The sequence below is a fragment of the Lepus europaeus genome, chromosome 10 (assembly GCF_033115175.1).
Source record: "Lepus europaeus isolate LE1 chromosome 10, mLepTim1.pri, whole genome shotgun sequence".
NCBI classification, from domain to species: Eukaryota; Metazoa; Chordata; class Mammalia; order Lagomorpha; family Leporidae; genus Lepus; species Lepus europaeus.
This window is the reverse complement of record NC_084836.1, coordinates 124,593,159-124,619,164: the sequence shown is the minus strand read 5'-3', so window position 1 is coordinate 124,619,164 and position 26,006 is coordinate 124,593,159. Positions and strand designations below refer to the sequence as shown.

At 70.1% G+C, this 26,006-nt stretch overlaps 3 protein-coding genes across 3 annotated transcripts; 2 read left to right on the top strand and 1 right to left on the bottom strand.

Annotated features, from left to right (window-relative positions):
• Positions 1–2,824: 2,824 nt before the first annotated feature.
• RBBP8NL (RBBP8 N-terminal like) lies at positions 2,825–10,349 on the top strand. Its single transcript, XM_062202585.1, has 25 exons — positions 2,825–2,885; positions 3,749–3,791; positions 4,065–4,160; positions 4,379–4,491; positions 4,943–5,012; positions 5,175–5,314; positions 5,437–5,522; positions 5,695–5,861; positions 6,225–6,933; positions 7,119–7,224; positions 7,541–7,611; positions 7,693–7,728; positions 7,776–7,811; positions 7,859–7,894; positions 7,942–7,977; positions 8,025–8,060; positions 8,108–8,143; positions 8,191–8,226; positions 8,274–8,309; positions 8,357–8,399; positions 8,466–8,560; positions 8,608–8,727; positions 8,775–8,810; positions 8,858–8,975; positions 10,225–10,349. Exons 1-25 carry the CDS (start codon positions 2,825–2,827, stop codon positions 10,347–10,349), a joined length of 2,487 nt encoding a protein of 828 aa, XP_062058569.1.
• Positions 10,350–12,764: 2,415 nt separating this feature from the next.
• On the top strand, positions 12,765–24,319 carry CABLES2 (Cdk5 and Abl enzyme substrate 2). Its single transcript, XM_062204438.1, has 10 exons — positions 12,765–13,135; positions 20,568–20,639; positions 20,732–20,824; positions 21,349–21,426; positions 21,895–22,003; positions 22,361–22,526; positions 22,769–22,872; positions 23,346–23,452; positions 23,569–23,773; positions 23,869–24,319. Exons 1-10 carry the CDS (start codon positions 12,765–12,767, stop codon positions 24,007–24,009), a joined length of 1,446 nt encoding a protein of 481 aa, XP_062060422.1. The 3' UTR covers positions 24,010–24,319.
• Positions 24,320–24,366: 47 nt separating this feature from the next.
• On the bottom strand, positions 24,367–25,231 carry RPS21 (ribosomal protein S21). The gene is made up of 6 exons (XM_062204452.1): positions 25,168–25,231; positions 25,022–25,084; positions 24,885–24,948; positions 24,719–24,790; positions 24,497–24,552; positions 24,367–24,415 (listed from the first exon to the last, which is right to left on the bottom strand). Exons 2-6 carry the CDS (start codon positions 25,069–25,071, stop codon positions 24,406–24,408), a joined length of 252 nt encoding a protein of 83 aa, XP_062060436.1. The 5' UTR covers positions 25,072–25,084; positions 25,168–25,231; the 3' UTR covers positions 24,367–24,405.
• Positions 25,232–26,006: the final 775 nt, after the last annotated feature.

Sequence of the window (26,006 nt, the reverse complement as noted above, 5' to 3'; positions counted from 1 at the left end):
GCCCCCCCCCCCCCCGCCTGGTGAACAGAGTGGGAGGGAGGGAGCACCCCTGGGCCTGCCTGGGGCCCCAGGGACAGGTGTCTGCCTGCCCCCACCCACTGCGCAGCCCCAAAATGCTCCCCAGCTCCTCTCTCGTACGCACAGCGCCCCAGCCCAGCCCCCCGGCAGCCCCCACCCCGGGAGCCCAGCCGCCCTCGCCAAGCTTGCATGCAGAAGATGCCCGTGGGGGAAAGCCAGCCCCTGGCTGGCACAGCCTGTGTGGTTCTACCACCTGGGGTCTTTCTGCCCACAGGCCGCCCCCTCCCCAGACACAGGGACCAGTGGCAGAGTCCGGGAAACGGAGTGACCCCCAAGGCCTCAGCCAGACACGTTCTGTCACCTGCCCCTGGGAAGTCCCTCCTGCCCTGGCACTGTGGCCCCAAACCTTGTCTGCTCCACCAGGGCCTACGGGGGCCGGGGCCGGGGGGGCCGGCAGGCAGCCCTGACCGCCCGACCCCACACAGCGGCCTGCTCAGGAACAGCACCCAGCGGGCCATGGGGGCACCGGCAGCTCCTTTATGGGCGTCGGGCCGGCCCACGCACGGCAGCGGGGCCAGGGCAGAGCTGCCTGCCCGGCGGGTCTGGGTGGAATTTCAGGTGCTGCAGCCCGGCCCAGCCTGGCAACGCCAGGGCCCACGGAGGCCCCAGCCAGGCCCACGGAGCCGCAGGAAGACGCCCCCGGGCCACACAGGGTGACCACACAGACCCCACAGGCACTGGTGTGGCCTCCTGCGCCTCGGTGCCCCCATCTGGAGGGTGGGCCCCTTGGGGTGTGGTCAGGGTCAGATGGGCTACTATGGAAGCAACGGCATGAGTCCAGCTCAGGAATTGGGGCCCGGCTCCAGCCCTGCTGCCCCTGGGCCTGTGGGGACATCCCCGGTCCACGCCAGTGCTGGCTCCCGCCTCCCGTCAACAGAGCCCCCCAGGCCCTCGCCCAACACTGGCCATGCCGCTGCCCCAGCCAGCTTTTGGGGGCGGGCCCCAGACGATCTGCCAGATGTGTCTGGGGAGCCCCCTCCATCGCTGCTCCGCCCAGCTGGCTCCCACAGCCCCCACAACCACACAGGACACAGCCCCGGCTCGGTGTCCCTGGCCTCACCCCCAGGCCCAGGGCTGTCATTGGCGTAGGTGTGAGGGCCTCGCTGAGAGCCAGGCTTGCCGTTGGGAGCCCCTCCAGCCCGGCCCGCGGCTTCCACTGGGGTCACAAAGCCGCCCTTGGTCAGGGAGCCACCTTGCAGCCCACCCAGGGGCACCCATCCCCCGACTTCCAGAGCCTGGTGGCTGTGTCTCTGCCTGATGTCCCTTCCTGGAGGCAAGACCCAGGGAGACAAGCGTGGCCTCCAGGTCAGGAGCTCTGGGACAGGCCCTGCTCTGCCCTCAGGGAGACTCGGAACTGAGCCCAGCCCAGGGAGGGACCCAGACCCAGACGGAGGGGCTGGGCTCAGCCCCGATCACCCAGGGCGTGAGTGACCCAGCTGTGACATCATGCAGGCCAAAGAGGGCACACCGGCCTCAGACACATGGAGCACACGCACGGCACACGTACAGCCCAACACACACAGGCAAACACATGCGTGAGGCACAGCCCACACGCTGCACATGGACCCACGGAGCGCACACAGAGCACAGAGACACCCAGCATGTGCACAGCACACAGACTGACATGAACTTTCCAAGCAGAGGTCTGAGTCTGGAGAGGCCTGTGGGGCTGTGGCTCCTCCCTGCTCGCCCTCCTCCCTCTCCCCAACTTCCTCCTCCTTCCCTACTCATATGGCTGCACACAGCACATGGAGCACGCGCACCCTGCCCAGCACAGAGGCAGCCCGGCCGAGCTGCGGCACCACCACGGCAGCGGGAGGCGTGGGAAGGGCGCACCCCACAAGGCTGCACGCGGGGGCTCCTGGTTAATGAATCCAGAGTGACTATTGGGCACCTCTGGCTGCTGGAGACCCACTGGCCTGGGTGGGGAGAGGGGAGGAGCCACAGTCCCACAAGCCCAAGCCTCCAGCCGCCTCTCCAGGAGCTCTCCAGACCTCTGAGTGCTGGAAAGGTCCAGAAGGGCTTGGCGATGAGGGTGCTGGGGCCCCAGGCCCGACTGCAAGGACCCCACGTCCCCTTAATTCTGAACACAGGCATGGGACCCCGAGGCCTCCACTGCTGGCCCAGCACCTCCCATACCCTGTGAACAGGAGGGGCAGCAGTAGAGGGGGCTGGACAAGGGGCAGTCTCAAGGAGACCCCTGCCCCACCCTGGGACGCCCCAGCCCCTCAGCCTGGGAGCTGCCGTCTTGGGCAGCTGGGAGCAGGGTCTGGGTACCGGTGTCTGCGTGTGTGTCCATGCCAGCCTGGGTGTCTGTGTGTATCCCTGTGCCTGCACACACATGTGGGTGTGTGAAGTCCGTGCCCCTGCGTGTGCATGAGCGCCATGTACCCAGGCACGCCTGTCTTTGGGCGCAGGCCTTGGTGTTGGAGGAGCGTGGAGACCCCGGGAAGGGAATTGGGAGAGGGGCTTTTGGCAGAGGGGCCATCACTCATGGCTCTCTCCAGCCCTCCCCCACGGCAGCCAGGGGCCGGCCTCCAGGCCACGGCGGGCCCCAGGCCCTGTCTGCTCTGCCTACGCCTGTGAGCTGCTTCCTAGTGCTGCAGTCCAACCTCCCCGGGAGAGCACCCCAGCAGGGTGAGGGTCCTGCCGCCCACGCGGGGTGCTCAGCCACTCCCTGGGCCCCCGTGTGCAGCAGGCCTTGCCCCCCCCCCGGCAGGCTGGACGCACAGGGCCAGCAGAGGCCATGGAGAGCTTCACGGAGGCCCTGAACCGGCTGAAGGACGCCCACGACAAGGAGGTGCTGGGTGAGTGGCCGGGGGGTGCTCCTGGGGTCACCTCCGTTCTCAGCAAACCTGGGGCGCCCAGCTTTCTGCTGGAGTCCTGCCCAAGGCCCAGAGCTGATGAGGCCAGACGCCCTGCCTGGGCCCAGGCCCCGCGAGCACTGCTGCTTAGGCTGGACGTCCTTGGCCACCACCCCGGAGTGGCTGGAGGGAGGGCAGTTCAAGGGTTGCCACCTGCCACGCCCGGCCCCAGCAGGGAAGCCAGGAAGCCCCGGGTGGACGGTGCACCCCTAGGAAGAGGCGCGTGGCTGTGGGGGCCTGGCCAGGACGTCTCCTCTTCTCTCCAGGACCCGCCCGGCCCAGTACTGACAGGTCCCCGAGCAGGCCCAGGGGCAGCCCCTCCACCCACCGCCCGCTCAGGGCAGCTCCCCCCAGGCCTTTCTGGGTGCTCGCGTGCACCCGGGGGACCACAGGGCAAAAAGAGGGCCTGTTCACCCCACCCCACCCCAGGCTGGCCGAGCTGGTCGGCAGAACCGTGGCAAGGAGGGACTGTGACAGGGGCCGCCCCAAAGGCCTGCTTGGCTGCACGCCGGCGGCATCCCCACAGAAACGGCCCCCCTTGGCGCCTCCGCTCTTCCCAGGTGGCTGCCGGTCCCTCTGGCGCCAGAGCCCCTGCCAGCCTCCCGACAGACACCAGAGCCAGAGACCCCAGGGGCAGGGGGAGACGCTGGCCCGAACGCTGGCCTCAGGCAGCCACCAAGACTGGGCAGAACCCAAGCCCTGAGTGTGCTGGCCGTGGGCACAGAGAGGGGGCCGCTCGGTGGGGCAGCCCCAGGGCGCCGGGCAGCAGCAGGGGCTCACCTCCCACCCTCTGCCCCCCGCCCCAGGCCTACAGAGCAAGCTCGCGGAACTGAACACCGAGAGGTGCCGGTGAGTCAGGCCCGAGGAGCCGGGGCACCGGCACTACCACCTTCCCGTGAAGTGCCGTGGGGCAGCCGAGGTCAGCCCGGGGGCAGCCGCTTGTCCAAGGTCACACAGGGTAGCTGCAGCCAGGCCAGGACGCCATGCGAGACCCTGCAGTTAGGAGTGGCCCCAGCTGAGGCCGCGGGGTGCTGGATGGGACGCTGACCTCAGGCTGGGCAGTGGGGACCACCAGGGGCCTCCCGGGCGAGCAGGACCCCCGACCCTGCTGTCCCCGTCCAGGGATGCTCAGCGGATCGAGGAGCTGTTTGCCAAGAACCAGCAGCTCCGGGAGCAGCAGAGGACACTGAAGGAGAATCTGCGGGTGCTGGAGAACCGGTGAGCCCCTGCGGGGGCGTCGGGGAGACCCCGGGAAACTGAGCCGGGCGGCTCCTGCCCTGCGGGGAGCCCGAAGAACGGCACTTTCCAGGGCTGAGCACCAGATGCTGGGTCCCCAGGGAGGGACAGGACACGGCACGGGGGAGGCGGGCGCACGCCCCAGCCGGGGGGGCCTCAGTCCCCGGCTCACGGCAGCCTCTCGCCTCCCCTGCCCACAGGCTGCGGGCAGGCCTGTGTGACCGCTGCATGGTCACGCAGGAGCTGGCCAGGAAGAAGCAGCTGGAGCTGGAGAGCTCCCACCTGCAGGGCCTACAGCACCTCTTCCTCCTCAGTGAGCCCCCTGTGGGCAGGGGCCCCCGACCTGGGGCACGGGGGGGGGGGGGCGGTCAGCCCTACGCCGCTGGGCACCCCGTTACAGAGCACAGCTGGAGGCCCAGGCTGGCCCTGGCGTATCCTCAAAGTGTCAGCTTTGGGTGGGGGTCCCTGAGGAGGGGTCCGCCAGGGCCTGAGGCCCATGGGTCCTACTGACGGCCAAGGACGGGTCCCCTTCCCCTTGGGGCAGTCCAGGGCACAAGCCAGGGGCGGGGAGGGGGTGGTCACTTTTCACAGCCTTGAGGCTGGCGCCATCACTCATCCAGCCGTCCACACGGGCAGCAGGCTTTTAGGGGGCGGCGGCTGTGTGCCAGGCCCTGGGCCCAGTGCTGGGGACACAGCCGGACGAGGAGGGGCTTCCCTGGTGCTGTGAGGCCCCCGGCGGCTTCCCCAGCTGATGCCTTTTGCAGCCAACGAGTTGAAGGCGTTGAAGGAAGAGAACGAGGCCCTGAGGGAGGCCGTGAGGCGGCTCCGCCTGGCGTGAGTGGGGCGGGCGGCCCACGGGCGGTGCACGGGGGCCCTGGGCCGTGCCGGCATCCCCAGGGGCCGCACAGACCCAGCCTGGCCCCAGGAGGGCTTCCCGCCGTGCCCGTCTGCTCTGGGCCCCGTGTCCTCACCCCGGTGTTGTCGCCTGCCCTCCAGGGACAGACCCAAGCCACCGCCCAGGGAGGCCAGCTCGGATCCGCCCTCCCCCACTGGCTGGAAGGCTGGGCCCGAGAGGCCACCCACATTCCACCAGGAGGCAGAGGAAGACCCCCGGGGTGCGGACCCACATGGAGAAGGTGCTCGGGGGGGCTGGCGGCCGGGCACCTGTGGGACCGTGCATCCCTCCTGCCAGAGGGCACTGCGCCCCCGTGAGCACCTCGCAAGTCCCCACCCCCACCCTGTGTCGCCCCTCCCACAGGAAAGACGCCTGCCGTGTGCGGGATGTCTCCAGGGGCCAAAGTCTCCCCGGGCGCCAACCTGCCCGAGCCTCGGGCCCCAGACGTGGTGAGGGCAAAGAGACCCCCAAGCTATACCCTGCCCTGCACCTCATACCACGGGCACCTGTCCCTGTGCACGGAGGGGACACGGAGCTGCACCTGCTGTGGGCGGAGGGGAGGCCTGCCCCAGCCCTCGCTGTGAGCCCCACCCATGCTGACCTGCCGCCCCGCCCACTCAGAGCCCACAGTGCATTGCCAACCAGCTGCACGGCACCATTGCCACCGTGCGGCCTGGGGCCCGGGCCTGCCCTGTGGACCACGGCTCTGCCGACGGAACGCCCCCGCCACTGCCCACCAGGAACAGCCCGCCCAGCCCTGCGTGCGAGCACAGCCTCCCCCTGCACAGGTGAGGGGCTCGCTCCCACCCAGACTCTGGTCCCGTCCTGGAGTAGGGAGCAGTGGCCTGGGAAAGCTCTGCCTGTCCCTGCAGCACCCAGCCCTTCTCTGGCTGGGTTTCATCCTCCTGAGCCACCAAGGAGCCCCCACTCTCCTAGAGGGTGGGAGGGGTCTGGGTGGGGGAGGGAACAGGCTGGATGTCTAGGCCCCGGCCCCCACTGGCCAGGCCGACAGCCCTCCACAGCCTGCAGAGCCCGGGCTGGGAGCCTGCCCTCCCCCACTGCCTGCTGACCCGGAGGGGCCTGCCCCACCGCCTTGCTCCCCCCCCACCGTGTGAGAGGGGCCCCCTGCTGACCCGGCCTCCCCTCCACAGCTTCCTGCGGGCCCCCTCTGCCTCGGCCTTGGAGTCCCTGAAGCGCTGCCTAAAGTCCGACCGCCTCTGCCTCCTGAGCCGCCACCTGGCCCTGCACCTGCAGGGCCCCCACGGCGGCCCCTTGGCCCCCGCCACAGCCCCGGGCAGCTCCCAGCCCCAGGGCCTGACAGCCGCAGAGGCAGAGTCCTGGGAGGAGCCCACGGGCCTCCTGGGCCTCCCCGGCACCCCGGCGGGCATGCAGGACCCACGGCTGGAGGGCGCACTGCACCTGCTCCTGGCCCAGCAACAGCTGCGGGCCCGGGTGGGCAGTGCCAGGCTGAGGGCCACCCCCATGCCAGGGGAGACACTGCCTTCCCCACCACTCGGCCTGGACGCCAAGGGTCCCGAGAATGAGGGGGCTGGGGCAGCTCTGCCCACAGCAGCCCTGGCTGGGGGGCGGCAGCCACAGCCCGGAGGCCCAGGCAGCCCCGAGAAGGAGACCTCACAGGACTGTGGCCCAGACAAGCCTCTAGACCTCTCAGACCGGGGCCGGAATGGCCTCAAGCCCACCGCCCGGCCTGAGTCACTGGGCCCTGCAGGTACCCGCGCCCCCAGCCCGGAGCCCCCCCAAGGAACCGAACCACCTGCCCTGACGCACAGCCCTGGGGCACTCGGCAGTGACACCAAGGGGACCGGAGCGCCAGAGCCGGAGGAGCCGCCCACGCCCGTGGTAAGGGGCCCTGCCCTGGCCTCCGTGCCGCCCCCCACAGCTGGCCACCAGCTCCCTTCTCCCAGCCCCTCCAAGCCAGGTCCCAGGAACAGCGCTGGCCGCCCTGGTCATGGCAGAGGGAAGGGCTGAGCCTCCAGCCCCACGGGCTGTGCCCACACCGACTCAAGCCATCCATGCGCCCACAGGCACCGCGACGGCCTTTCCCCTCTCCAGGAGGGACAGCAGAGGAGGCCGGAGCGAGGCCAAAGCCAGCCGCCCACCTGCAGGGGCCAGGCAGAGGCGGCCACCCAGGTAAACTGGGCACCCAGAGGCTCAAGAGTCCAGCAGGAGGCGGCTCGCAGGGAGGGGGTCCCGTGGTCAGCGTCAGCCCATGGGGGTGGCCGGTCCCAGGTCACTGGCCGTGGGAGAAGAGCCTTTGGCCTTTCAGCAATGGCTGGGGCCCTGGCGCAGGGACGCTGGAGACCCAGGCCTGGGCTGCCTCCCGTCGGCAGGCGCCCTGGGCACACTGCATGGCCCTCTGTGCCTCGCTGCCCCCGCTCCCAGTCTGGAAGGCTTGGGAGACCCCCGGGGTCACCAGCCCGGCTGACTCAGCCCCCGCATCCTTCAGAGCTCAGCAAGGCTGGAACACAGAGACCAGAGACGGACGAGCTGGACGAGCCCGACCCCTCAGACAGCGAGGTGGGCCCCGGCCACGCCCCCAGGGGAGGGCCTGGTCAGGGGTGGGGGCCGCCTGCCCTGACTGTGCCCCCTTCTGCCCAGCTGATGTACTCGGCCACACCCCCAGGGGAGGGCCTGGTCAGGGGTGGGGGCCGCCTGCCCTGACTGTGCCCCCTTCTGCCCAGCTGATGTACTCGGCCACACCCCCAGGGGAGGCCCTGGTCAGGGGTGGGGGCCGCCTGCCCTGACTGTGCCCCCTTCTGCCCAGCTGATGTACTCGGCCACACCCCCAGGGGAGGCCCTGGTCAGGGGTGGGGGCCGCCTGCCCTGACTGTGCCCCCTTCTGCCCAGCTGATGTACTCGGCTACACCCCCAGGGGAGGCCCTGGTCAGGGGTGGGGGCCGCCTGCCCTGACTGTGCCCCCTTCTGCCCAGCTGATGTACTCGGCCACACCCCCAGGGGAGGCCCTGGTCAGGGGTGGGGGCCGCCTGCCCTGACTGTGCCCCCTTCTGCCCAGCTGATGTACTCGGCCACGCCCCCAGGGGAGGCCCTGGTCAGGGGTGGGGGCCGCCTGCCCTGACTGTGCCCCCTTCTGCCCAGCTGATGTACTCGGCCACGCCCCCAGGGGAGGGCCTGGTCAGGGGTGGGGGCCGCCTGCCCTGACTGTGCCCCCTTCTGCCCAGCTGATGTACTCGGCCACACCCCCAGGGGAGGCCCTGGTCAGGGGTGGGGGCCGCCTGCCCTGACTGTGCCCCCTTCTGCCCAGCTGATGTACTCGGCCACACCCCCAGGGGAGGCCCTGGTCAGGGGTGGGGGCCGCCTGCCCTGACTGTGCCCCCTTCTGCCCAGCTGATGTACTCGGCCACGCCCCCCAGGGGAGGCCCTGGTCAGGGGTGGGGGGCCGCTGGCCCCGACTGTGCCCCCTTCTGCCCAGCTGATGTACTCGGCCACGCCCCCGGGGGAGGCCCTGGTCAGGGGTGGGGGCCGCCTGCCCTGACTGTGCCCCCTTCTGCCCAGCTGATGTACTCGGCCACGCCCCCCAGGGGAGGCCCTGGTCAGGGGTGGGGGCCGCCTGCCCTGACTGTGCCCCCTTCTGCCCAGCTGATGTACTCGGCCACGCCCCCAGGGGAGGGCCTGGTCAGGGGTGGGGGCCGCCTGCCCTGACTGTGCCCCCTTCTGCCCAGCTGATGTACTCGGCCACACCCCCAGGGGAGGCCCTGGTCAGGGGTGGGGGCCGCCTGCCCTGACTGTGCCCCCTTCTGCCCAGCTGAGCGCCAAGGCAGAGGCTGAGCCAAGCGCGCCCGGGGGAGGGCGCAGGTGCACCCAGGAGCAGCGGCAGGGTCTACAGCAGAAGAGGAAGCCGGCCTCAGAGCTGGGGGGCAAAGGTACCGCCCTCGGGCTGGGGGGCCGGGGGCAGCAGCACACACCCCTCGCCATCTCTCCTCTGGCCACCTGGACAACGGCATCCCCAGATGAGCAGGAACCAGAAACAAACGCCCCCCAACCTCTGTGGCGCAGAGCCCGGGCGGCCTCTTCCTGGGTGGCCTGGGGTCTCAGGGTTCCCATGACCACAGCCGAGGGCAGTCCTGGTCACCACCATCACCCCGGGGAGAAGGGGCCTCCAGGCCCACAGGAGAGGCCCCCAGAGGTGGTGGGGTCCCCAGGACCCTCCCGTCCACCTCCAGGCAAGCGCCGCCCCCCAGGCGGAGGTGTGTCTGCCATTGGGGACCCCAGCGGGGCCTTTGCGCTCAGCTCTTCCCACCAAGGCGGGGGGAGCCCGGGCCCCAGCCCACCCTCGGCAGGACAACGGCTCGCTTCCCGCCCGAGCACGAGGGTGGCTCCGGCCAGGCCGCCAGGAGCCCACGAGGCCTTTGAACACCCAAGCTAATCATCGGGCGCCCTCGTGTTTATCCAAGCAGGGCCCGGGACGCTGCGGCCTGGGCAGCCACAATGTGCCATTGTTGCCAGGAAGGTGACCGGGGCCTGTGTTTGCTCGGATCGAGGGGAGGAGGCCGGCGCACCTGTTTGTTCCAGACACTTCCTGCTGTCTGGGTGGGGCACGGCTGGCTGGGGAGCGAGGTGGTGGAGGGGAGCCCCTTCCCTGTCCTCCCACCCAGGGAGCACAGGCCCCAGCCCCAGCTCCACACTGAGCCCGTGGAGAGTGGGAGGGGCATGTCCCTCCTGGCCCCGAGCCCCCAGCCCTGCCCAGGTCACGGGGCTGGCGCCCAGCACTGCCCTGCGACAGGTGCACCTGACGCCCAGCAGCACGGCAGGTCTCGGCCAAGGCCAGCTCAGGGGTGGCCCACGGGCGCACTCAGCCAGCGTCTCCCAGATTCTGGGTCTCGCCCGGGAGCTGTGGTGACCCAGCACCGCCTGGCCCTCAGCAAAGCAGCGAGGGAGGCGCTCCGGTCAGGGCCGTCTTGGGGGCCACACCCCAAGGCAGCCATCACCCTCCCTCCCACCAAGTCCTCCACCCGCCCCCTGACCATTGATTGCTTCAGGGACCAAGGTGCTCAGCTGACCTCCCCAACACCAGCCCTCGTGAGCCCGAGACACCCGCGGGGCCCCCAGTGACAGCTGGCGTCGCTCTGAGGGGTTCGTGCCCCTGCCTGACCTCGGTCCACTTCCCAACAGCCGCCAAGAAGCTGTCCCGAGGGAGAAGGAAACCAGGAGGGTCTCCGGCCGCAGCCGACGCCCCGGCAAGCCCGAGGGACGCCGAGGACCACAGTCCCTGCCCCAGCGACTGGGAGGAGACCTAGCCAGTCCAGGCCGGGGGTCACCCCACTAGCCCTCGGGGCCTCAGGCAACAGGACACACTGCCAACTGCAGAGAGCCCGGCACGGCCCCTGGAGGGCTGGGTCCCGGCCACCTCCCGAAGCATCCGGTCCGGCCCGCCCTCAGCCCAGCATCCAGCCCCACCCCACGGGAAGCACCTCCCACCTCAGGTTTGAAGCTGGACAGTCCTGGACCCAGGGCCCAGGGCCTGGCGCATCCCAGAAGGCATGGACTCCAGCCACGGACTCAGGCGCCCCCTCGTGGAGCCCCAGCAAATTAGCGTCGGCACCCGGCAGGGGGCCCCAGTGTGCTCCGAGAATAAACGCGTGAAGAATGGCTCCTGGCGCTGGCAGGGCCTCCCCCTTCCCCAGTGGGGACCACGTCCGGGGCCAGGAATGACAGCACCCTAGGGGAGAGGGGACACAGCCAGCCCTCTGCTGCCCCACAGAGGGCTGATGGGCGCAGAGGTCCTGCAGGAAGTGCGGAGGCTGGGAAAGGGGTGTGCACCTGCCCCCCAGAGCCCCTGCCCCCACCCCCAAGCCTGCCACCACCGTCCTGCTGTGCAGCCCACAGCCCTGGACAAGGTGCGTCTCAGCGACTCCACCCCGTTCTCAGTGGAAGACAGGCTCCCGGCCCCTCCCCCAGGCCCAGAGCCCTGACCCTGGGGGGGGGGGGGGGTCTGCTACAAGATGCTCCCAGGGAGCAGTAACTGCCCTGCACGGGCAGTCTGAGGACCACCCCTGCGGGACAGACGCAGGCACCTACCTGTCACGTGGGCCTGGGGGTCAGGGTGACAGGCCCTGGCTAGGGTCCAGCGAAGGGAAGCCGACCCTGGGGAGGTCGGGAGGGGGTGGCATCTGAGACCCAGGTCCGTTGGGCAGGCAGCGGGGCGAGGGTGACGCGGGAAGTGGGGATGGCCAGGAAGTCACCGAGGGACATGGCCTGCGATCAGGACAACCTTGACACCCGGCGAGAGGCCAGGGTGGGGGCCAAAGAGAACTCTCCAGTCCAGAACTGGACCTCCCGGCCCAAGCAGAGGCAGAGTGGCCTTCAAGCGGATACAGAGGGGCTGAGCCAGGAGCCGCGCTCCCACACCGCTCAGGGACAGCAGGCCTGGCTGGGCAACCACTGGCCAGCCGGGGGTGCAGGCCTCACCAAGGGGGCGCTGCTGCTGGCCTGAGACCGACTGGAGTCCAAGAGAGAAGTCCAGGCGTGGGCACCGCCCACACCACCTGCAGGCCCAGGGTGGCGGGGACTGGAGGAGGGAGCGCCCAGGCCCCGGGGAGACCACCTTCCTTCTCGGGGCTCTGCAGACCGGGTGGGCTGCAGCCCCGAGGCCTCCCTCTGTCCATCTCCCCTCACTGGACACCTGCCTCTTTGCTGCACACCTGTGTCTGCCCCACCCAGGACCGCCTGCCCGACAGGTCCAGGATGCAGGGCCCACGGAGTCCCCCGCCCGGCACGCGCGGGTCAGGAAAGCAGGTCACTCGCCTGCGGTCACCTGGGAAGTGGCAGCCAGAGAGCGTGGACTGGACCCGCGCGCACAGCTACTCCAGCTCCAGCCCCGCCCTCCACGAGCTGCCCTGGACCTGCCAGAGGCCTCGAAGGCCAGTTGGAGGAGCAGACGAGACTGGACCCCGGCCGGTCACCGAGGGAGGGGACTGCCAAGGCGGGAGGTGGCCCAGGAAAGTGTCCCCCCCACCTTCCCCGTGGCCTGCAGCTGCTGCTGTCCACACCCCCCAGGGCCAGTCCCTGGCCCCCAGCATGGCAGAGGTGTGCAGTGACCACCCCTGGGGCTGCCCGCCCTGTGCAGGCAAACCCCGCAGGCAGAGCCAGCTGCACCCGACGACAGCCCCAGGTGGCTGTCCCCACTGTGAGTGACACAGGCTGCAAGCAGACACAGGTGGGCTCCGGCGCAGGTACAGGCGGGAAGCCTGGGCAGCTGCCCACTCCCCTCAGGCCGGTGGCATGGGGGGTTACGGACCCACGCCCGCCACGCTCACGGGAGGACACTGAGGCACACCGACGTCCCCCAGGCTAGGGCCTGCCCACGCCGCAAACAGGGGGAGGCACACCGCGCACGCCACAGCCCGGCGCCCCCGCAACTCTCGAGGCGGGATCTGAACCCGCGCAACCGCTCGCCGAGCCAGAACTCCCTCTAGGACCCAGGGGAGCGCCCGCTGGCACGGCGCCCGCCGCGGCAGTGGTGGCCAATGGGCGGGCGCGCCGGAGGTAGATTTGCATACGGGCGCGCCGCCGCCAATGGGAAGCAGGCGGCACACTCGAGGGGCGGCCGCGGCCGCGCTGGCCAATGGGCGGGCGCGCCGAGGAATCATTTGCATGCGGGCGCTCCGCGGCCAATGGGCGGCGGGCGGCGGCGCGGGCGGCTCACTCGCAGGATGGCCGCGGCCGCGGCGGGTGGAGCCCCGGGCCCGGCCCCCGGCCCCGCCGCGGCGCCGCCGGCCCCGGCCGCCCGGAACCCGCCGCCGGCGCTGCGGAGGCGCGGGGACTCGCGACGCCGCCAGGCCGCGCTCTTCTTCCTCAACAACATCTCCCTGGACGGACGGCCGCCCAGCCTGGGCCCGGGCGGCGAGAAGCCCCCGCCGCCGCCGCCGCTGCCGCCGCCCGCCGAGGCCCGCGAGCCGCCCGCACCGCCGCCCGCGCCGCCCGCCGGCCTCCCCGGGCTGCCTGCCAGGACCCCCGCGCCCCAGGGCCTCCTCAGCCCCACGCAGGCCCCCGCCGGCCTGGGGCTGGACGGGCCGCGCCAGAGGTGAGTGGGGGCCGGAGGGCGGGGCAGCCCCGGCCGGGGGGTCAGGGCCCAGGGGGTGCGGGTGGCTTGGCGCCCTGTCACCCCGGGGCGAGGGAGTGGGGTGGCCCGGGAGCCCGTCAGCCTGGAACACCGAGGTGGGCCGACCTGGCCGTGAGGGCGGGACACAGGGGCTGGGGTGACCCGGGGACCTGTTAGCCCCGGGCTCGGGGTTTGGGGCCGCCTGAGGCCTTCTGAGCCCTGGACGGAGTTGGGGTGCCCTGGGGCAGCCGGCTGCAGACATAGGGCCGGGGGTCCCCTTAGCTCAGAAAGCCCCACCTGGAGACGCCCGGACACAGGTGCGGGAGCGCTCAGCACTGCCCCTCCCCCACGTGCTTGGCCCCTGCCCTGGAGTCTGGACCCCCCCTCCGTGTGCCCCTCTGCATTTGCACCTCGTGGGCCGGGGTCTTCCCTCTGCACTGCGCGGGACCCCCAGTGCCCACTGCGGCCAGCGTCCTGGGGCTGACCCCGCTGCACATGGCCCTGCCCAGAGGGGCCTGGTGGACAGGCGCCCGTGCCCTTCCAGGTCGCCTGGGCCTGCTGACCCCACAGCCCCCCCGCCGCGGGCCCCGGGCAGCCTGGGGTCCCGGAGCGGGCGGAGCCAGGGAGAGGCCTCTTGGCGGCCCCTCCCTCGGTCGCAGGGGCACTGTCCTCACCCAGAGGTCATTGGCCGTCCTGGCCGTCCTGGCGTGGCAGCCAGGGGCTGGGGGCGGCCGCATCCAGAGCACAGCGCTCGCGGGGGTCCTGCCCCGCCTGGCCTTTGCTCCCAGGCCCCTGCCCGCCGCTGCCTGGCCAGACGGGGGCCGGACCCCCGCCGCGGGACCGCCCACAGCCTGTGGGGGTGCAGGGATGTGGCTGACGGGGCCAGGGCAGGGCTGTGACGGGGGCTGTGCTGGGGCTGTGCTGGGTGCAGACCCGGGTTCAAATCCTGCCTCACCGCTCAGCAGCCCTTGGCCTTGAGCAGCTGACTGGCCCGGGCCTCCGCTCTGTGAGCCCCACTGTGTGACCCCCTGTGAGCCCCACTGTGTGACCCCCTGTGAGCCCCGCCCTGTGAGCCCCACTGTGTGACCCCCTGTGAGCCCCGCTCTGTGAGCCGGGGTTTGCCCTGGGCGCTTCCTCCCTCGGGTCGGCCCTGCGGGGCCTTGGTCTCTGGCCATGAGGCTCTTGTCTCGCGTGTGGCGTGTTCTGCAGAACCAGGAACAGTCTCTGCCCAGGCCTCCTGACCTCCATGGACCCTCTGACCCAGCTTGCCTCCATTTTTGTTTTTGTTTTTTTTAATTTATTTGAAAGTCAGGGTTAGAGAGAGAGAGGTCTTCCATCCGCTGGTTCACTCCCCAGATGACTGCAACAGCCAGAGCTGTGCCAAACCAAAGCCAGGAGCCAGGAGCTTCCTCCAGGTCTCCCATGTGGGTGCAGGGGCCCAAGGACTTGGGCCATCTTCCACTGCTTTCCCAGGCCACAGCAGAGAGCTGGATAGGAAGTGGAGCAGCCGGGACTCGAACCGGTGCCCATATGGGATGCCAGTGCCACAGGAAGAGGCTTAGCCAATTATACCACAGCCCGAGAGCAGGCCAGGTCTCGGGGCAGGCCGGGTCTGGGGGCTGGCTGGGTCTCGGGCCTTGCGGCTGGTGCTCTGTCTCCCTGGAGGCCCGTGTGTGACTCACGAGCCTGCAGACGGCTGACCACGGGTCCTTGCCCAGTCCTGGAGGCCAGCGTCTGAGGTCACCGCGTCGAAGGCGGCACTCCCGGTGCAGCCGTGGGGACGTCCTCCCTGCCGCTCAGGCAGTGCTGGCTCCAGGCCGCGTCCCCTCCGTGTGGACGTCTTCCCCGTGTGTTTTCCTGTAGGCACTGGTCAGTGCCTTAGTGGCCCCCGCACCACATCCTGCTGTGCGCACCTGCTAAGGCCCCGCCTCCAGACGTGGGCCATGCGCACATACTGGGCTCAGGTCCTCCGCCGGTCTTTTTGGAGGACACGGTTCAGCCACAGCACCAACAGGGACAAGGTGACATCCGCACGGTGAGTGACCGCACACTCAGCCACGTGTAGCCACGCACAGCGCAGGGACGCAGCCGGGAGGCGAGAGGTGTTGCTGGGCTGCACAGTCTCAGAGGAGGACGTGGCTGTGGCTGTAGGAGCGCCCAGGAGCCGCTGGGCGTCCCCGCGTGCCCGTCCACCCCACTGGGCATCCCCACGTGCCCGTCCACCCCACTGGGCGTCCCCACGTGCCCGTCCACCCCACTGGGCGTCCCCGCATGCCCGTCCATCCCACTGGGCGTCCCCGCGTGCCCGTCCATGCTGCTGGGCGTCCCCGCGTGCCCGTCCACCCCACTGGGCGTCCCCGCGTGCCCGTCCACCCCACTGGGCGTCCCCACGTGCCCGTCCACCCCACTGGGCATCCCCACGTGCCCGTCCATCCCACTGGGCGTCCCCGCGTGCCCGTCCATCCCACTGGGCGTCCCCGCGTGCCCGTCCATGCTGCTGGGCGTCCCCGCGTGCCCGTCCACCCCACTGGGTGTCCTGAGTGCCCGTCCACCCCACTGGGCATCCTCGCGTGCCCGTCCGTCCACCACTTCCCAGGAGCCACTGGGCATCCCCGCGTGCCCGTCCACCCCACTGGGCGTCCCCGAGTGCCTGTCTGTCCACCACTTCCTGTCTGGTTCAGGACAATCCGTGCTTATGACTCGGATTTGGGGGTTCCTGGTTCTCCAGCAGCAGCCGGAGCCCCGGCCGAGGCGACCGTGCCAGCGTTGTGGGAACGGGGCACGTCCACCTTGCTGGACTCAGTGACAGGGGTACCCAGGCCTGCCCATTCACTGAGCAGGTGTGCCCCAGTGGTCCACAGTGTGCCAGGCACAATGCTCAGGCCAGGCAGGGAGCCGGGGGCCCCAGAAAGACCTCCCACCAGGAGGGCTGAGAGGCCAGTGCGAGTTGACTGCAGGCTGTGGGTGATGGTGCCAGTCCTGGTGTGCTCTGACCCTGCCCACGTGGTGTGTGCCATGGGTGAAGGTGCCAGCCCTGGTGCGCTCTGACCCTGCTCACGTGTGTGCATGTGGGTGACGGTGGCAGCCCTGGTGCGCTCTGACCCTGCTCACGTGTGTGCACATGGGTGATGGTGGCAGCCCTGGCATGCTGACCCTGCTCACGTGTGTGCACACGGGTGAAGGTGGCAGCCCTGGTGCGCTCTGACCCTGCTCACGTGTGTGCACACGGGTGAAGGTGGCAGCCCTGGTGCGCTCTGACCCTGCTCACGTGTGTGCACACGGGTGACGGTGCCAGCCCTGGTGCGCTCTGACCCTGCTCACATATCACATGGGCTGGCCCCTCACTCGGCTCTGGGTCTGTAGCCATGGCCTGGCCTTGAGACCCCAGCGCGGCAGCCCAGCCTTGGCCGTCCTCGTCCGTCCGTACAGTCACGAGCAAGGAGGCTTCTGGGAGAGGAGAAGCAGGGGTGCCCCTCCCTGTGAGTCTGGGAGGGGCAGCAAGTGTCCGCCGCTGACAAAGGGGCAGTGGGACGCCGGGGGTGCCCCGCCCTCTGCTCACCCAACTCCAAGCCCCTTCGCCCCTAAAGTCCAGGGGGCAGCTGCAGGCGGTCACTGCCACGTGGGCGGCCACCATGGACACCATGTGCGCCGTGTGACTGCCGTGGCCGGGTGGGAGGCACTCAGCAGGACTCGGCTCTGCCTGGCGTCCAGGGTCTGGGAATGGAGGGCGTTAGCTGTGGATTTTTTGGTTTTTTGTTTTTGTTTTTTAAGATGTATTTTATGTATTTGAAAGGCAGAGTTACGGGGAGAAACAGAGAGAGAGGTCCTCCATCCGCTGGTTCAGTCCCCAGATGGCCACAATGGCCGAGGCTGGGCCAGGCCGGAGCCAGGAGCTTTGTCCGGGTCTCCCCCATGGGTGCAGGGGCCCAAGGACCTGGGCCGTCTTCCACTGCTTTCCCAGGCCATAGCAGGGAGCTGGGTCAGAAGTGGAGCCGCTGGCACGGCAAGCGCGGCCTGGCTGTGGTTCTCGGTAGTTTGCTCGGCTGCAGCACTTAGTGGCGACGTCAGGGGAGCCCGTGGCCGTGAGCCTGCAGCTCGGCACACGTGTGCAGCCGGGGCCTCGGCACAGCCCGCTCTGGGGACAGTTTTCCCCTGGGCCGTGCCCACGAGCCCTGACTGGAGGGGCCCCATGTCACGTGAGCGTCCTCACACCTGTGCCCGTGGCGTGGTTGTGTGGCTTCCTGGTGACCTGCACCTGCTGTGTTTCTGTGTGGCCGGGTCGGGCACAGAGTGCACGGTGGGACTCCCAGAAGGGGAGACCAGAAGACCCCGAGAACTGCCAGCGTGGCCTCCACTTCGCCGACGGCACAGAGCGCCCCCAGGAGCGAGTCCCTGACAACTCTGGGCCTCGGTTTCCCCACTTTTCGGCGAGGATCGGCCTTACCGGTGCAGCACAGAGAGAGGAGAACGTGGCAAAGCGAGACCTGGAACAGCCACAGGGTCTGGTTTTGGGGGCGTGGGGAGAAGGGACGCGTCATCCCCACCGTGAGCACACAGAAGGCACGGAGGGCTGGGCGGGGCCGTGGCTTCCGCCAGTGCCTCTGAGGGCCCGGGGTGGGAGCCGCCGGGCCCCATGGGCGTCATTAGCTGAAGGAGGGCGCCGGGGAGCACCTCGTGGGGCGGTGCTGGGGGCCTCGGGGACAGACCGGGGTTTCCTCCACCCCTTCTTTTCCCAGATGGGGTTCTGGTGCCTCCCGGGGCAGGGCTGGCACCTGAGCTGTCACCAGTGTCCCAGCCCGCCCGCTGTCACCCCCTGGAGCAGCCCCGTCCTGGCCAGGTGTCCAGGCCCCTCGCCTGCCTGCACCGCCCACCAGGGGTGATGGAGACAGCCCTCTGCAGCCGCGAGGCGTGTGGTTTCATCAGACTCACTTCTGGTTTCAGTTCAAGTTCATTTCCTGCAAGCTCCTGTTGCCTTTGTCTCCTAAAAATCTTAAATAACCTGAGGAATGACAGAGGGAGGGTTCCTACGTGTCAGTGTCAGGGCTGGCTGCGGTGGCAGTGTGACCTCTGGCAGGTGCAGAGCCTCTGTGCACCTGCTGGGGCCACCCTGGGCAGGTAGGTGCTGGGAGTGTGGAGCTGGCCGTCACGGGCTGGACACGTGTGACAGCAGCCCCTGAGGCACGCGCTCAGTGAGGGTGCAGGGTGGGGAGCTGGACTGCTGGCCATCTCCCCCAGGGGGTGTCCCGCTGGGAGGAAGGCCCGAGAGGAAGCAGCAGAGCTCGTACCCAGCGGCTGCAGCCCCAGAAGCGTCCCCTCGGCCGAGAGCTCTTCTCTGCCCCCGGGATCCGGACCTGGCTCTGTCCCTGCTGCCAGTTCGCAGGGGCTGGTTCTGGCCATCAGCCCGCTGGTCGGGACCACACGGCTCCAGTTAACCCACGGGCTTCCCCGTGACCCTGCCTCCCAGACAGGTCCCTGGGCTGAGGAAGGCCGCCGTGCGGGGGACGGGTCCCTGGGCTGAGGGAGGCCGCCGTGCGGGGGACGGGATCTCTGGCGCCGGCTCTGTGTGTCTGCCTCCCTGGTGCCCTGGGCAGTGTGGCCCAGTGAGTGCTCTGAGCCGTGCCCAAGCCTCGCCGTCGCTCACGTCTCTCGCCTGCCCCCCCCACCCCCATCGTCGGCTCAGCCGCGGTGACAGTACAGGGACCCCACACTCCGCAGCCTGGGAGTCAGGTGCAGCATCAGGGTGGGCCGGGTCCTTCCGAGGCCGCGCGAGGGCTGCAGCCGCCCCCGTGGCTTCTGGAACGGGAGGCGAAGCTGTGCCGTCCAGGGACTGGGGCGGTGCCCGGCTCCACCTGTGCAGCCTGGCGGCTGTGGGAGCTCCGAGTTAACTGTGCCGCGCCCTGAGGGAAGTTGTGGTCAGGCATTCATTCAGCAAATACTCGGCTGGACTTCCTGCTCAGGAAAGATGGCTGGGAGGCGGGGTGCCCTCTGGGGGTCAGGTGCCCTCTGGGGTCTCCCCTCCCTCAGCAGGGCCTGGCACTGCCGTGCACGGTGTTCCTGTTCAGAAGCAGCGAGACGGGCGTGCAGAGGGACAGTGTCGCAGCCCAGGCTCCCTGTGGGAGGGGGCACAGCCCAGCCGCCCCCGGAACAGCTGTGCGATGCTGAGTCGGACACGACCTGGCTATGGTGCCCGCTCCCGCCGGGTCTCGGAGGGCGGGGGTGGTCAGGCCAGCAGTTTAAAAATAATCTTTACTTTGTAAAACTTCGCTAATCTTTACTTTGTAACTCCTTTACCGCTGGCCTGTAACTTGGTCAGAAACTGAAACACAAGAACCCCCCACCCCCAGTCTGGGTCCCAGGCACGGGGGTGCAGGGCAGCGCTGGGGGCTCGGGCCGTCACGCGCAGCTGGGTGCAGCCCTGGCGCGGGCTCCGGCCGTCTCTGGGAGCCCAGGCCCAGGCGGCCCCGCAGCAGAGCCCTTCGCCTTGGAGCTGGAGGCCTTCGTTGGCCTTGGACTGACCCCGGGCCTGTGTGCAGCTTGTGCCTCACTGGCAGAACGGCCCTCAGCCCCCAGGACCTGGTCACAGTGGTGGCCTTGAGGCTGATGACCGGGTTTACATTTGCTTTTAAGATTTATTTGTGTATTTGAAAGGCAGAGATCTTTTATCTCTGGTTCATGTCCCAAATGGCCACACAGCCAGGGCTGGGCCAGGCTGGGCAGGAGCCAGGAGCGCCATCGGGTCTCCCACGTGGGGGCAGAGCCAGGAGCGCCATCGGGTCTCCCACGTGGGGGCAGGGCCCAAGGTCTTGGGCATCTTCCACTGCTTGACTGAGCTAGAACCAGAGGCGGGGCAGCCAGGACTCGAGTTGGCTCCCACACAGGATGCTGGCGTCATAGCAGCGCCCCCGCCTTCATCTTGACCTGCAGTGTAGCCATGGGGGTCTCTGGGATCCCAGGCCGTGGTGCTGGGAGGCCACCGCCTGCGGTCCCCGTGCGGGAATGCCAGTGCTGCTCCTGGGGGTTCATGGGACGCGCAGGGGGCAGGCCCTGCACCTGCCAGGCGGCACTCGGGGTGGCGGGGCTGGGACTCCTGTTAGCGCTCAGTGTCACAGGAAGGGTAGTGGGGTTCCGGCCGCCCCGGCCCAGCAGGAGATGGCCGTTGGCCGAGCTGGTGGAGAGCTGCAGGCCCCGGACAGCCCCCCTGCCCTGGGGCCGTGGTGGGAGGGCGTGGCCTGTGCTCTGCTCTCCCCGGCTGGCCTTGTTGGAACCAGCGGTGGGGGGACACCCCCCGGGGGGCAGGGAAGGTGGATCTGGCTCCCCCGTGCAGAGCCTGCCCCACTGGCCGCCGTTCCCCACTGGGGAGCCTGGCCCAGCCGGGGCTGCAGGATGTTCTGAGGCCCACATGTCGCCCTTCCAGGAGGCGCGTGGCATCCCAGCGCTGCTCCCTGGAGTTTCTGGAAGATGCGGTGGGATGTGCCGCGGTGCAGAGGTACGCACCCACCCTGCCTGCCGGGGCAGCCACTGACTCCTGGGGGGCAAGAGGGGTCCCCGGGCGAAGGAGCCACCTGCCTGTCCTCACAGGAGCAGACACACGTCGGGGTCCCCGCGGCAGAAGGGCCTGAAGAAGACTCACTTCATCAAGAACATGAGGCAGTACGACACCAAGAACAGCAGGTGCTGCTCGGGGGGCCGGGGGCGGAGACGCGGCCCGGAGAGGCCGTCAGCAGAGGTGGGCCTGGCCGTCCTGGGGAGCGCTCGGGAGCCTGAACCAAAACCTCCGTGCGGCTCAGCCCCAAGGCCAGGTGCAGCCAAGCCCTGAGGCCCCGCCCCGTCCCTTTCCCAGCCAGACGGGGGTGAGGTCTGCCCTGCTGTCCCTCTGGAGACCACGGGCCTGGGCCGCGGGAGCAGACGCCGTGGGTCCCGCCTGCATCCTCCCAGGCCGGCTGGGCTCTGACCGCAGGGCTGGGTGCCTGCCCCGAGGCCCGGCCCTGGGCAGACGTGCCCCCTCGTCCTGTGCCCCTGCCCTTCACAAAGCTGCATCCCTGGTGTGCGGCCCCCAGCTCCGCTGAGCGTCACCGCCACAGCAGGGGCCGCCCACCCGGCATTCTGGGCCGGAGAACCAGAACCGGCTGAGGCGGTTTCCCGTCACCTGTTTGCCCTGCTGCCCTCGGCCCCTGACCCGGCCTCCCCTCCGCCAGGATCGTGCTCATCTGTGCCAAGCGCTCCCTGTGTGCGGCCTTCTCAGTCCTGCCCTACGGAGAGAGCCTGCGGGTCTGGTGAGTGCGCCCCAAGGGGGCCCCGGGACCAGGGCCCCGCCGGGGTACCCAGAGCCCCTGTTCAACCAAGCTGGGCCCAGGCAGGCATGAGCCACACCCCTCCCACAGCCCTGCCCCAGGCTCTGAGCGGCCACGCGGTCCTCGCTTGCTCTCCGGGGCAGCCACCATCTGCCCCTCTCGTGGACACGGCCAGGCCAGGCGGTCTGAGAAGGTGCCCCTGGCACGTCCCCCAGCTGGGAGGCAGACCCAGGGTCTGGGTACCTGGAAGTGGACTTGGGCGGACGTCGTGGCGCCGTGGCCCCCATGCAGCTTGGGCGGCTGTGACTGCCCCAGAGGAGGAGTTGGGCCGCAGGGCGACCTCACCTGGCTCCCTGCCGTGGGCTTCCCGACCTTGCCGCGTGGGGAATGCGTGGCATCACGGGCTCTGCGTGGACAGAGGCCACGGCATGGCCCTTCCTTGTGTTGCAGTGACCTGAGGGTGGACAGCCAGAAGCAGAGGCATCCGTCCGGCGGCGTGTCCGTGTCCTCCGAGATGGTCTTTGAGTTGGAAGGCGTTGAGCTGGGAGCAGATGGAAAGGCAAGGGTCCTGTGGGTCACGGTCAGGGCCGTACGGGCAGGGGTGACCAGCACATCTGAAGTAGAGGGCGGGAGTGGGGTGGGCCAGGGTGCCTTGGTCAGCAACGCCCCTGTGGCCTCGTCTGCAGGGTGGGGCCCACTGGGCATGGGGCCCTGCCCCTGTGCTGGTCTGAGGTCAAGGTCTTCAGAAATAGGGGGACCCTAGCAGTGCTACAGATCCCAGAGAACAGGAATGTTCTGGAATGTTCCGTCAGTGAGAATTTCACTGCCCCCTCGAGGCAGCTGCACCAAACTCAGAGCCGCGTCACCTGGGTCTTCGTGGGGCGCGGGACCGAGTTCCCCGCACTTGCTTCTCCAGGTCGTGTCGTACGCCAGGTTCCTGTACCCTACCAACGCCCTGGTCACACACAAGAGCGACAGCCACGGCCCACTGCCCCAGCCACGGCCCAGCGTGCCTCGGGCGCTGCCAGGGTCCAGACACAAACCCGTCCCCTCCAAGCCAGCGCCAGCCGGCCCAGAACTAGGTATCCCTCGTGCCTTCCCAGGGCGGGGCCACCTGCCAGAGACCGCCCTGTGCGGGCCTCACGGGACACGGACAGATCAGGGGGCCTGGGTGCCAGAGCGGGTGGGGCCGCTAGCCTTACTCTAACCCCCAACCCTCCCTTTCCTTCACCAAGCCCTGGGCCCCCTTGCCCCTGCATGGCTGTGGTCCCTCAGCCTGGAGGCCAGATGGGCGTGGCTGTGGCTCAGGGCTTCCCCTTCCCAGGGGGCGACGGGGGAGACGCCCTGGAGTACAACCCCAACCTGCTGGATGACCCGCAGTGGCCGTGCGGCAAGCACAAGCGAGTGCTCATCTTCGCCTCCTACATGGTGAGCACGAGGCCCCCACGAGGCCCCCACGACCGTGTGTGTGTGTGTGTGTGTGTGTGTGTGTGTGTGAAACCCCCACACCCACAACCCCACGCCTGAGGCTGGGACCCCACCAAGGACTCCTGGATTCTGTTGTCCTCTCCCCGTTGTTTTCATTCTTATCTCTATTTTACTTTTAATTTATTTGAAAGAGTAAAAGGCCTTCCATCTGCTGGTTCACTCCGCAGACGACCAGGGCCGGGCCAGGGCCTCCATCCAGGTCTCCGCGTGGGGGCTGGACCCAAGTGCTGAGCCCCATTGTGCTTCCTTCCCAGGCCATGGCAGGGAGCGGGGATCGGAGGTGGAGTGGCTGGGGCTCGAACCAGCACCCACGTGGGATGCTGGCCCCTTTATATTTCTAGAGGAAACTCATTTGAGAGGCAGGTCGGGGGCTAAGCCGAGGCCCCGGACCCGGGCCTATCCCCCAATTCCAGACCACCGTGATAGAGTACGTGAAGCCCGCCGACCTCAAGAAGGACATGAACGAGACCTTCCGCGAGCAGTTCCCGCACATCCGGCTGACGCTGAGCAAGATCCGCAGGTGAGGGCGCCCGGACCCGGAGCCCGCAGCAAGGCCGGGCGGTGGTCCTGGGCGCTGGCCCGGGGCCCCGGGCCTGCGGTGTCGCCTGCCCTGACCGCCTGCCTGCCCGCCCGCAGCCTCAAGCGCGAGATGCGCCGCGTGTCGCAGGAGTGCGGCCTGGAGCCGGGCGCCGTGTCCGCGGCCTACGTGTACTTCGAGAAGCTGGTGCTGCAGGGCAAGCTGCACAAGCAGAACCGCAAGCTGTGCGCCGGCGCCTGCGTGCTGCTGGCCGCCAAGATCAGCAGCGACCTGCGCAAGGGCGAGGTGAAGCAGCTCATCGACGTGAGTGCCCGCGCCCCGCGCCCCGCGCCCCCAGGCCCGGCCCGGCCCCCCCCCCTCCCCGGCCGGCCGCTCAGCCCGCACTCTCCCGCCCGCAGAAGCTGGAGGAGCGGTTCCGGTTCAACAGGCGGGACCTCATTGGGTTCGAGTTCACGGTGCTGGTGGCCCTGGAGCTGGCGCTCTACCTCCCGGAGAACCAGGTGCTGCCCCACTACCGGCGCCTCACGCAGCAGCTGTAGGCGCGGCCGCCGCCCCGCGTCTTCCGCCGAGGCCAGCGGGGCCGGAGCGCGGGCAGCGGCTGAGCGGGGCCGGCGCGGACTCTCCGCTCCCCGGACGGTGGACAGAGCTCCGCGCCCGCCTAGCTGACCCCCCCACGCCCCGGCGAGAGGGCGCGGCCCGCAGTGCAGCTGCTGCCCGCCAGGAGGGACCGCGCCGCGGGCCAGGCTCAGGGCGGGACGCCCCCAGGACTGCGCCCCTCGTGTCGCCTGCCCCCGAGTCCGTTCGCCCAGTAAACGTCGGTTTCGCAGCATCGCCTTTGCCGGCTCCCGCGTCGCGCGCCCGCCCCGCCCCACGCGAGACACAGAGAGAACCACACGCAGCTTTCCGCCGTTTATTGGCCGCGCCGCGCCCCGTTCTCAGAAGTTCCTGGAGGGAGGGAGGAGGGGGTTAAGGCCGGGGTCTCCGCGGCAGCCCGCGCCCCCACCCCCGCCGCCCCGGGCTCCTTACTGCGAGACGATGCCGTCGCACTTGGCCAGCCGGAGAATGGAGTCGTCCGACTCCCCCTGGGGACGGGGCGCGGCGTCAGGGCCCAGCCCGCCCCCCCCCTCCCCGCGGCCTCCCGCCGCCGCCCCCCCCCCGGCCGCCCCTCCCCGGCCTCCCGCCGCCCCGCTCCCCCCGGCCGCCCCTCCCCGGCCTCCCGCGGCCCCGCTCCAACCCCGCCGCACTCACCATCCTGCGGATGGCGCCGCAGATCGCGTACGTCTTGAACTGCCCGTTAAACCTGCCCGTGACCTTGTCGACCTGTGGACACCGAAGCCGCACAGCGCGCCGCGCCGTCAGCCCCGCCCGCCCGCCCGCGCGGCCCCTCCCGCCCGCGCCCCGGCCCCGCGCTCACCTCGGCCACGTTCATCTGGATGGACGCGTGGTCCTTGGCCCCGATGATGCGGTTGCTGGCGGAGCTGCGGGAGAGAGGGGGTGAGCGGGGAGGCGGCCCGGGGCCGGCACGCGGGCGGCCGCGGAGGGGGCGCTCACCATTTCCGCGGCACGTACAGGTCCACGAACTCGCCGGCGTCGTTCTGCATGTCGAAGCCGCACCTGTGGGTCAGCGCGGCGCCGTGAGCTCGGCCGGCACCCCCCGCCCGCCGCGACCCCAGCCCGCCGCCCGCCAGCCGCCCCACCTGCTGCCGCCGGGAGCGCGAGGCAGAAAGGAAGTGGCTCGTCCCCCTGCGGCGGTATCGGGGGCGGGGGGCGGGGCCCCGCGAGCACTTCCGGGTCACGGCCCGACGCGCGTCTGCGCAGTGTGGCCTTGGTGGCCGTTAACGTGCTTCCGCTTCCGGCGCAGGGCGGCCGCCCCCAGGCGCCAGGAGAGACGGGGGCGGGGGCTCGGCTGGGCCGGGGCCGCGGTGTGCGCGCCGCCGCGGGAGGCCTCCTGCTGCCCTGGGCCGCGGCTCCCGGCGCCGTCGGACGCCAGGCCGAGGCCGCCTCTCGCACCTGGCACGCCCTTTGACCCCGCGGGTGCGCAGCGGCCTGGGGGGAGCAGGGTCCGCTCTGCGCGCGGCCGTCGCCCCGGGAGATGGACACAGCCCAGGCCTCCCCGGTGCTGGCCGGGCGGGAAGGGCCACGCAGGCGCAGGCCGGCTCCGGTCTGCGTGTGTCCACCCCGGCCCGTGCCCACTGCAGCAGGCGGGCGGCGGCGGTGTCCCCGAGGGCCTCTCCCCGGTGGCCGGGAGGCGCAGGGCCCCCGAGCCTGGCTGCGGTGTTTGCGTTTGGGAGGGAGGACCGAGGCCCCCGCGTGCTCTCCCGGCCCTGGAGCGGCTGCTGTGACGCCCACGCGCGGGCTGGCCCCGCGAGGGGTTTTCTGAGCGGCCAGAGTCCCGAGGAGGCGGCGCCTGTTCCCGCGGACCAAGCCGCAGGGACTCCTGTGCAGGGGCCCGGGCGCTTCGGGAGCGGGGTTGGCGACCAGCAGCTCCGCACACACCCTGGGCAAGCCCAGGCCTCGCGGACCGGAGGTGCTTGGC

Bases quoted from the DNA above. Each gene is read 5' to 3' on its own strand.
- RBBP8NL (XM_062202585.1), top strand. From the start codon at position 2,825: ATGGAGAGCTTCACGGAGGCCCTGAACCGGCTGAAGGACGCCCACGAC. The intron at 8,227-8,273 runs GTCAGGGGTGGG...CCTTCTGCCCAG, and splicing joins CGCCCCCAGGGGAGGGCCTG to CTGATGTACTCGGCCACACC. The intron at 8,976-10,224 runs GTACCGCCCTCG...ACTTCCCAACAG, and splicing joins CTCAGAGCTGGGGGGCAAAG to CCGCCAAGAAGCTGTCCCGA.
- CABLES2 (XM_062204438.1), top strand. From the start codon at position 12,765: ATGGCCGCGGCCGCGGCGGGTGGAGCCCCGGGCCCGGCCCCCGGCCCC. The intron at 20,640-20,731 runs GTACGCACCCAC...CTGTCCTCACAG, and splicing joins GGATGTGCCGCGGTGCAGAG to GAGCAGACACACGTCGGGGT. The intron at 20,825-21,348 runs GTGCTGCTCGGG...CCCCTCCGCCAG, and splicing joins TACGACACCAAGAACAGCAG to GATCGTGCTCATCTGTGCCA.
- RPS21 (XM_062204452.1), bottom strand. From the start codon at position 25,071: ATGCAGAACGACGCCGGCGAGTTCGTGGACCTGTACGTGCCGCGGAAA. The intron at 24,791-24,884 runs GTGAGCGCGGGG...CGGTGTCCACAG, and splicing joins TCCAGATGAACGTGGCCGAG to GTCGACAAGGTCACGGGCAG. The intron at 24,553-24,718 runs GTGAGTGCGGCG...CCCCGTCCCCAG, and splicing joins GCGGCGCCATCCGCAGGATG to GGGGAGTCGGACGACTCCAT.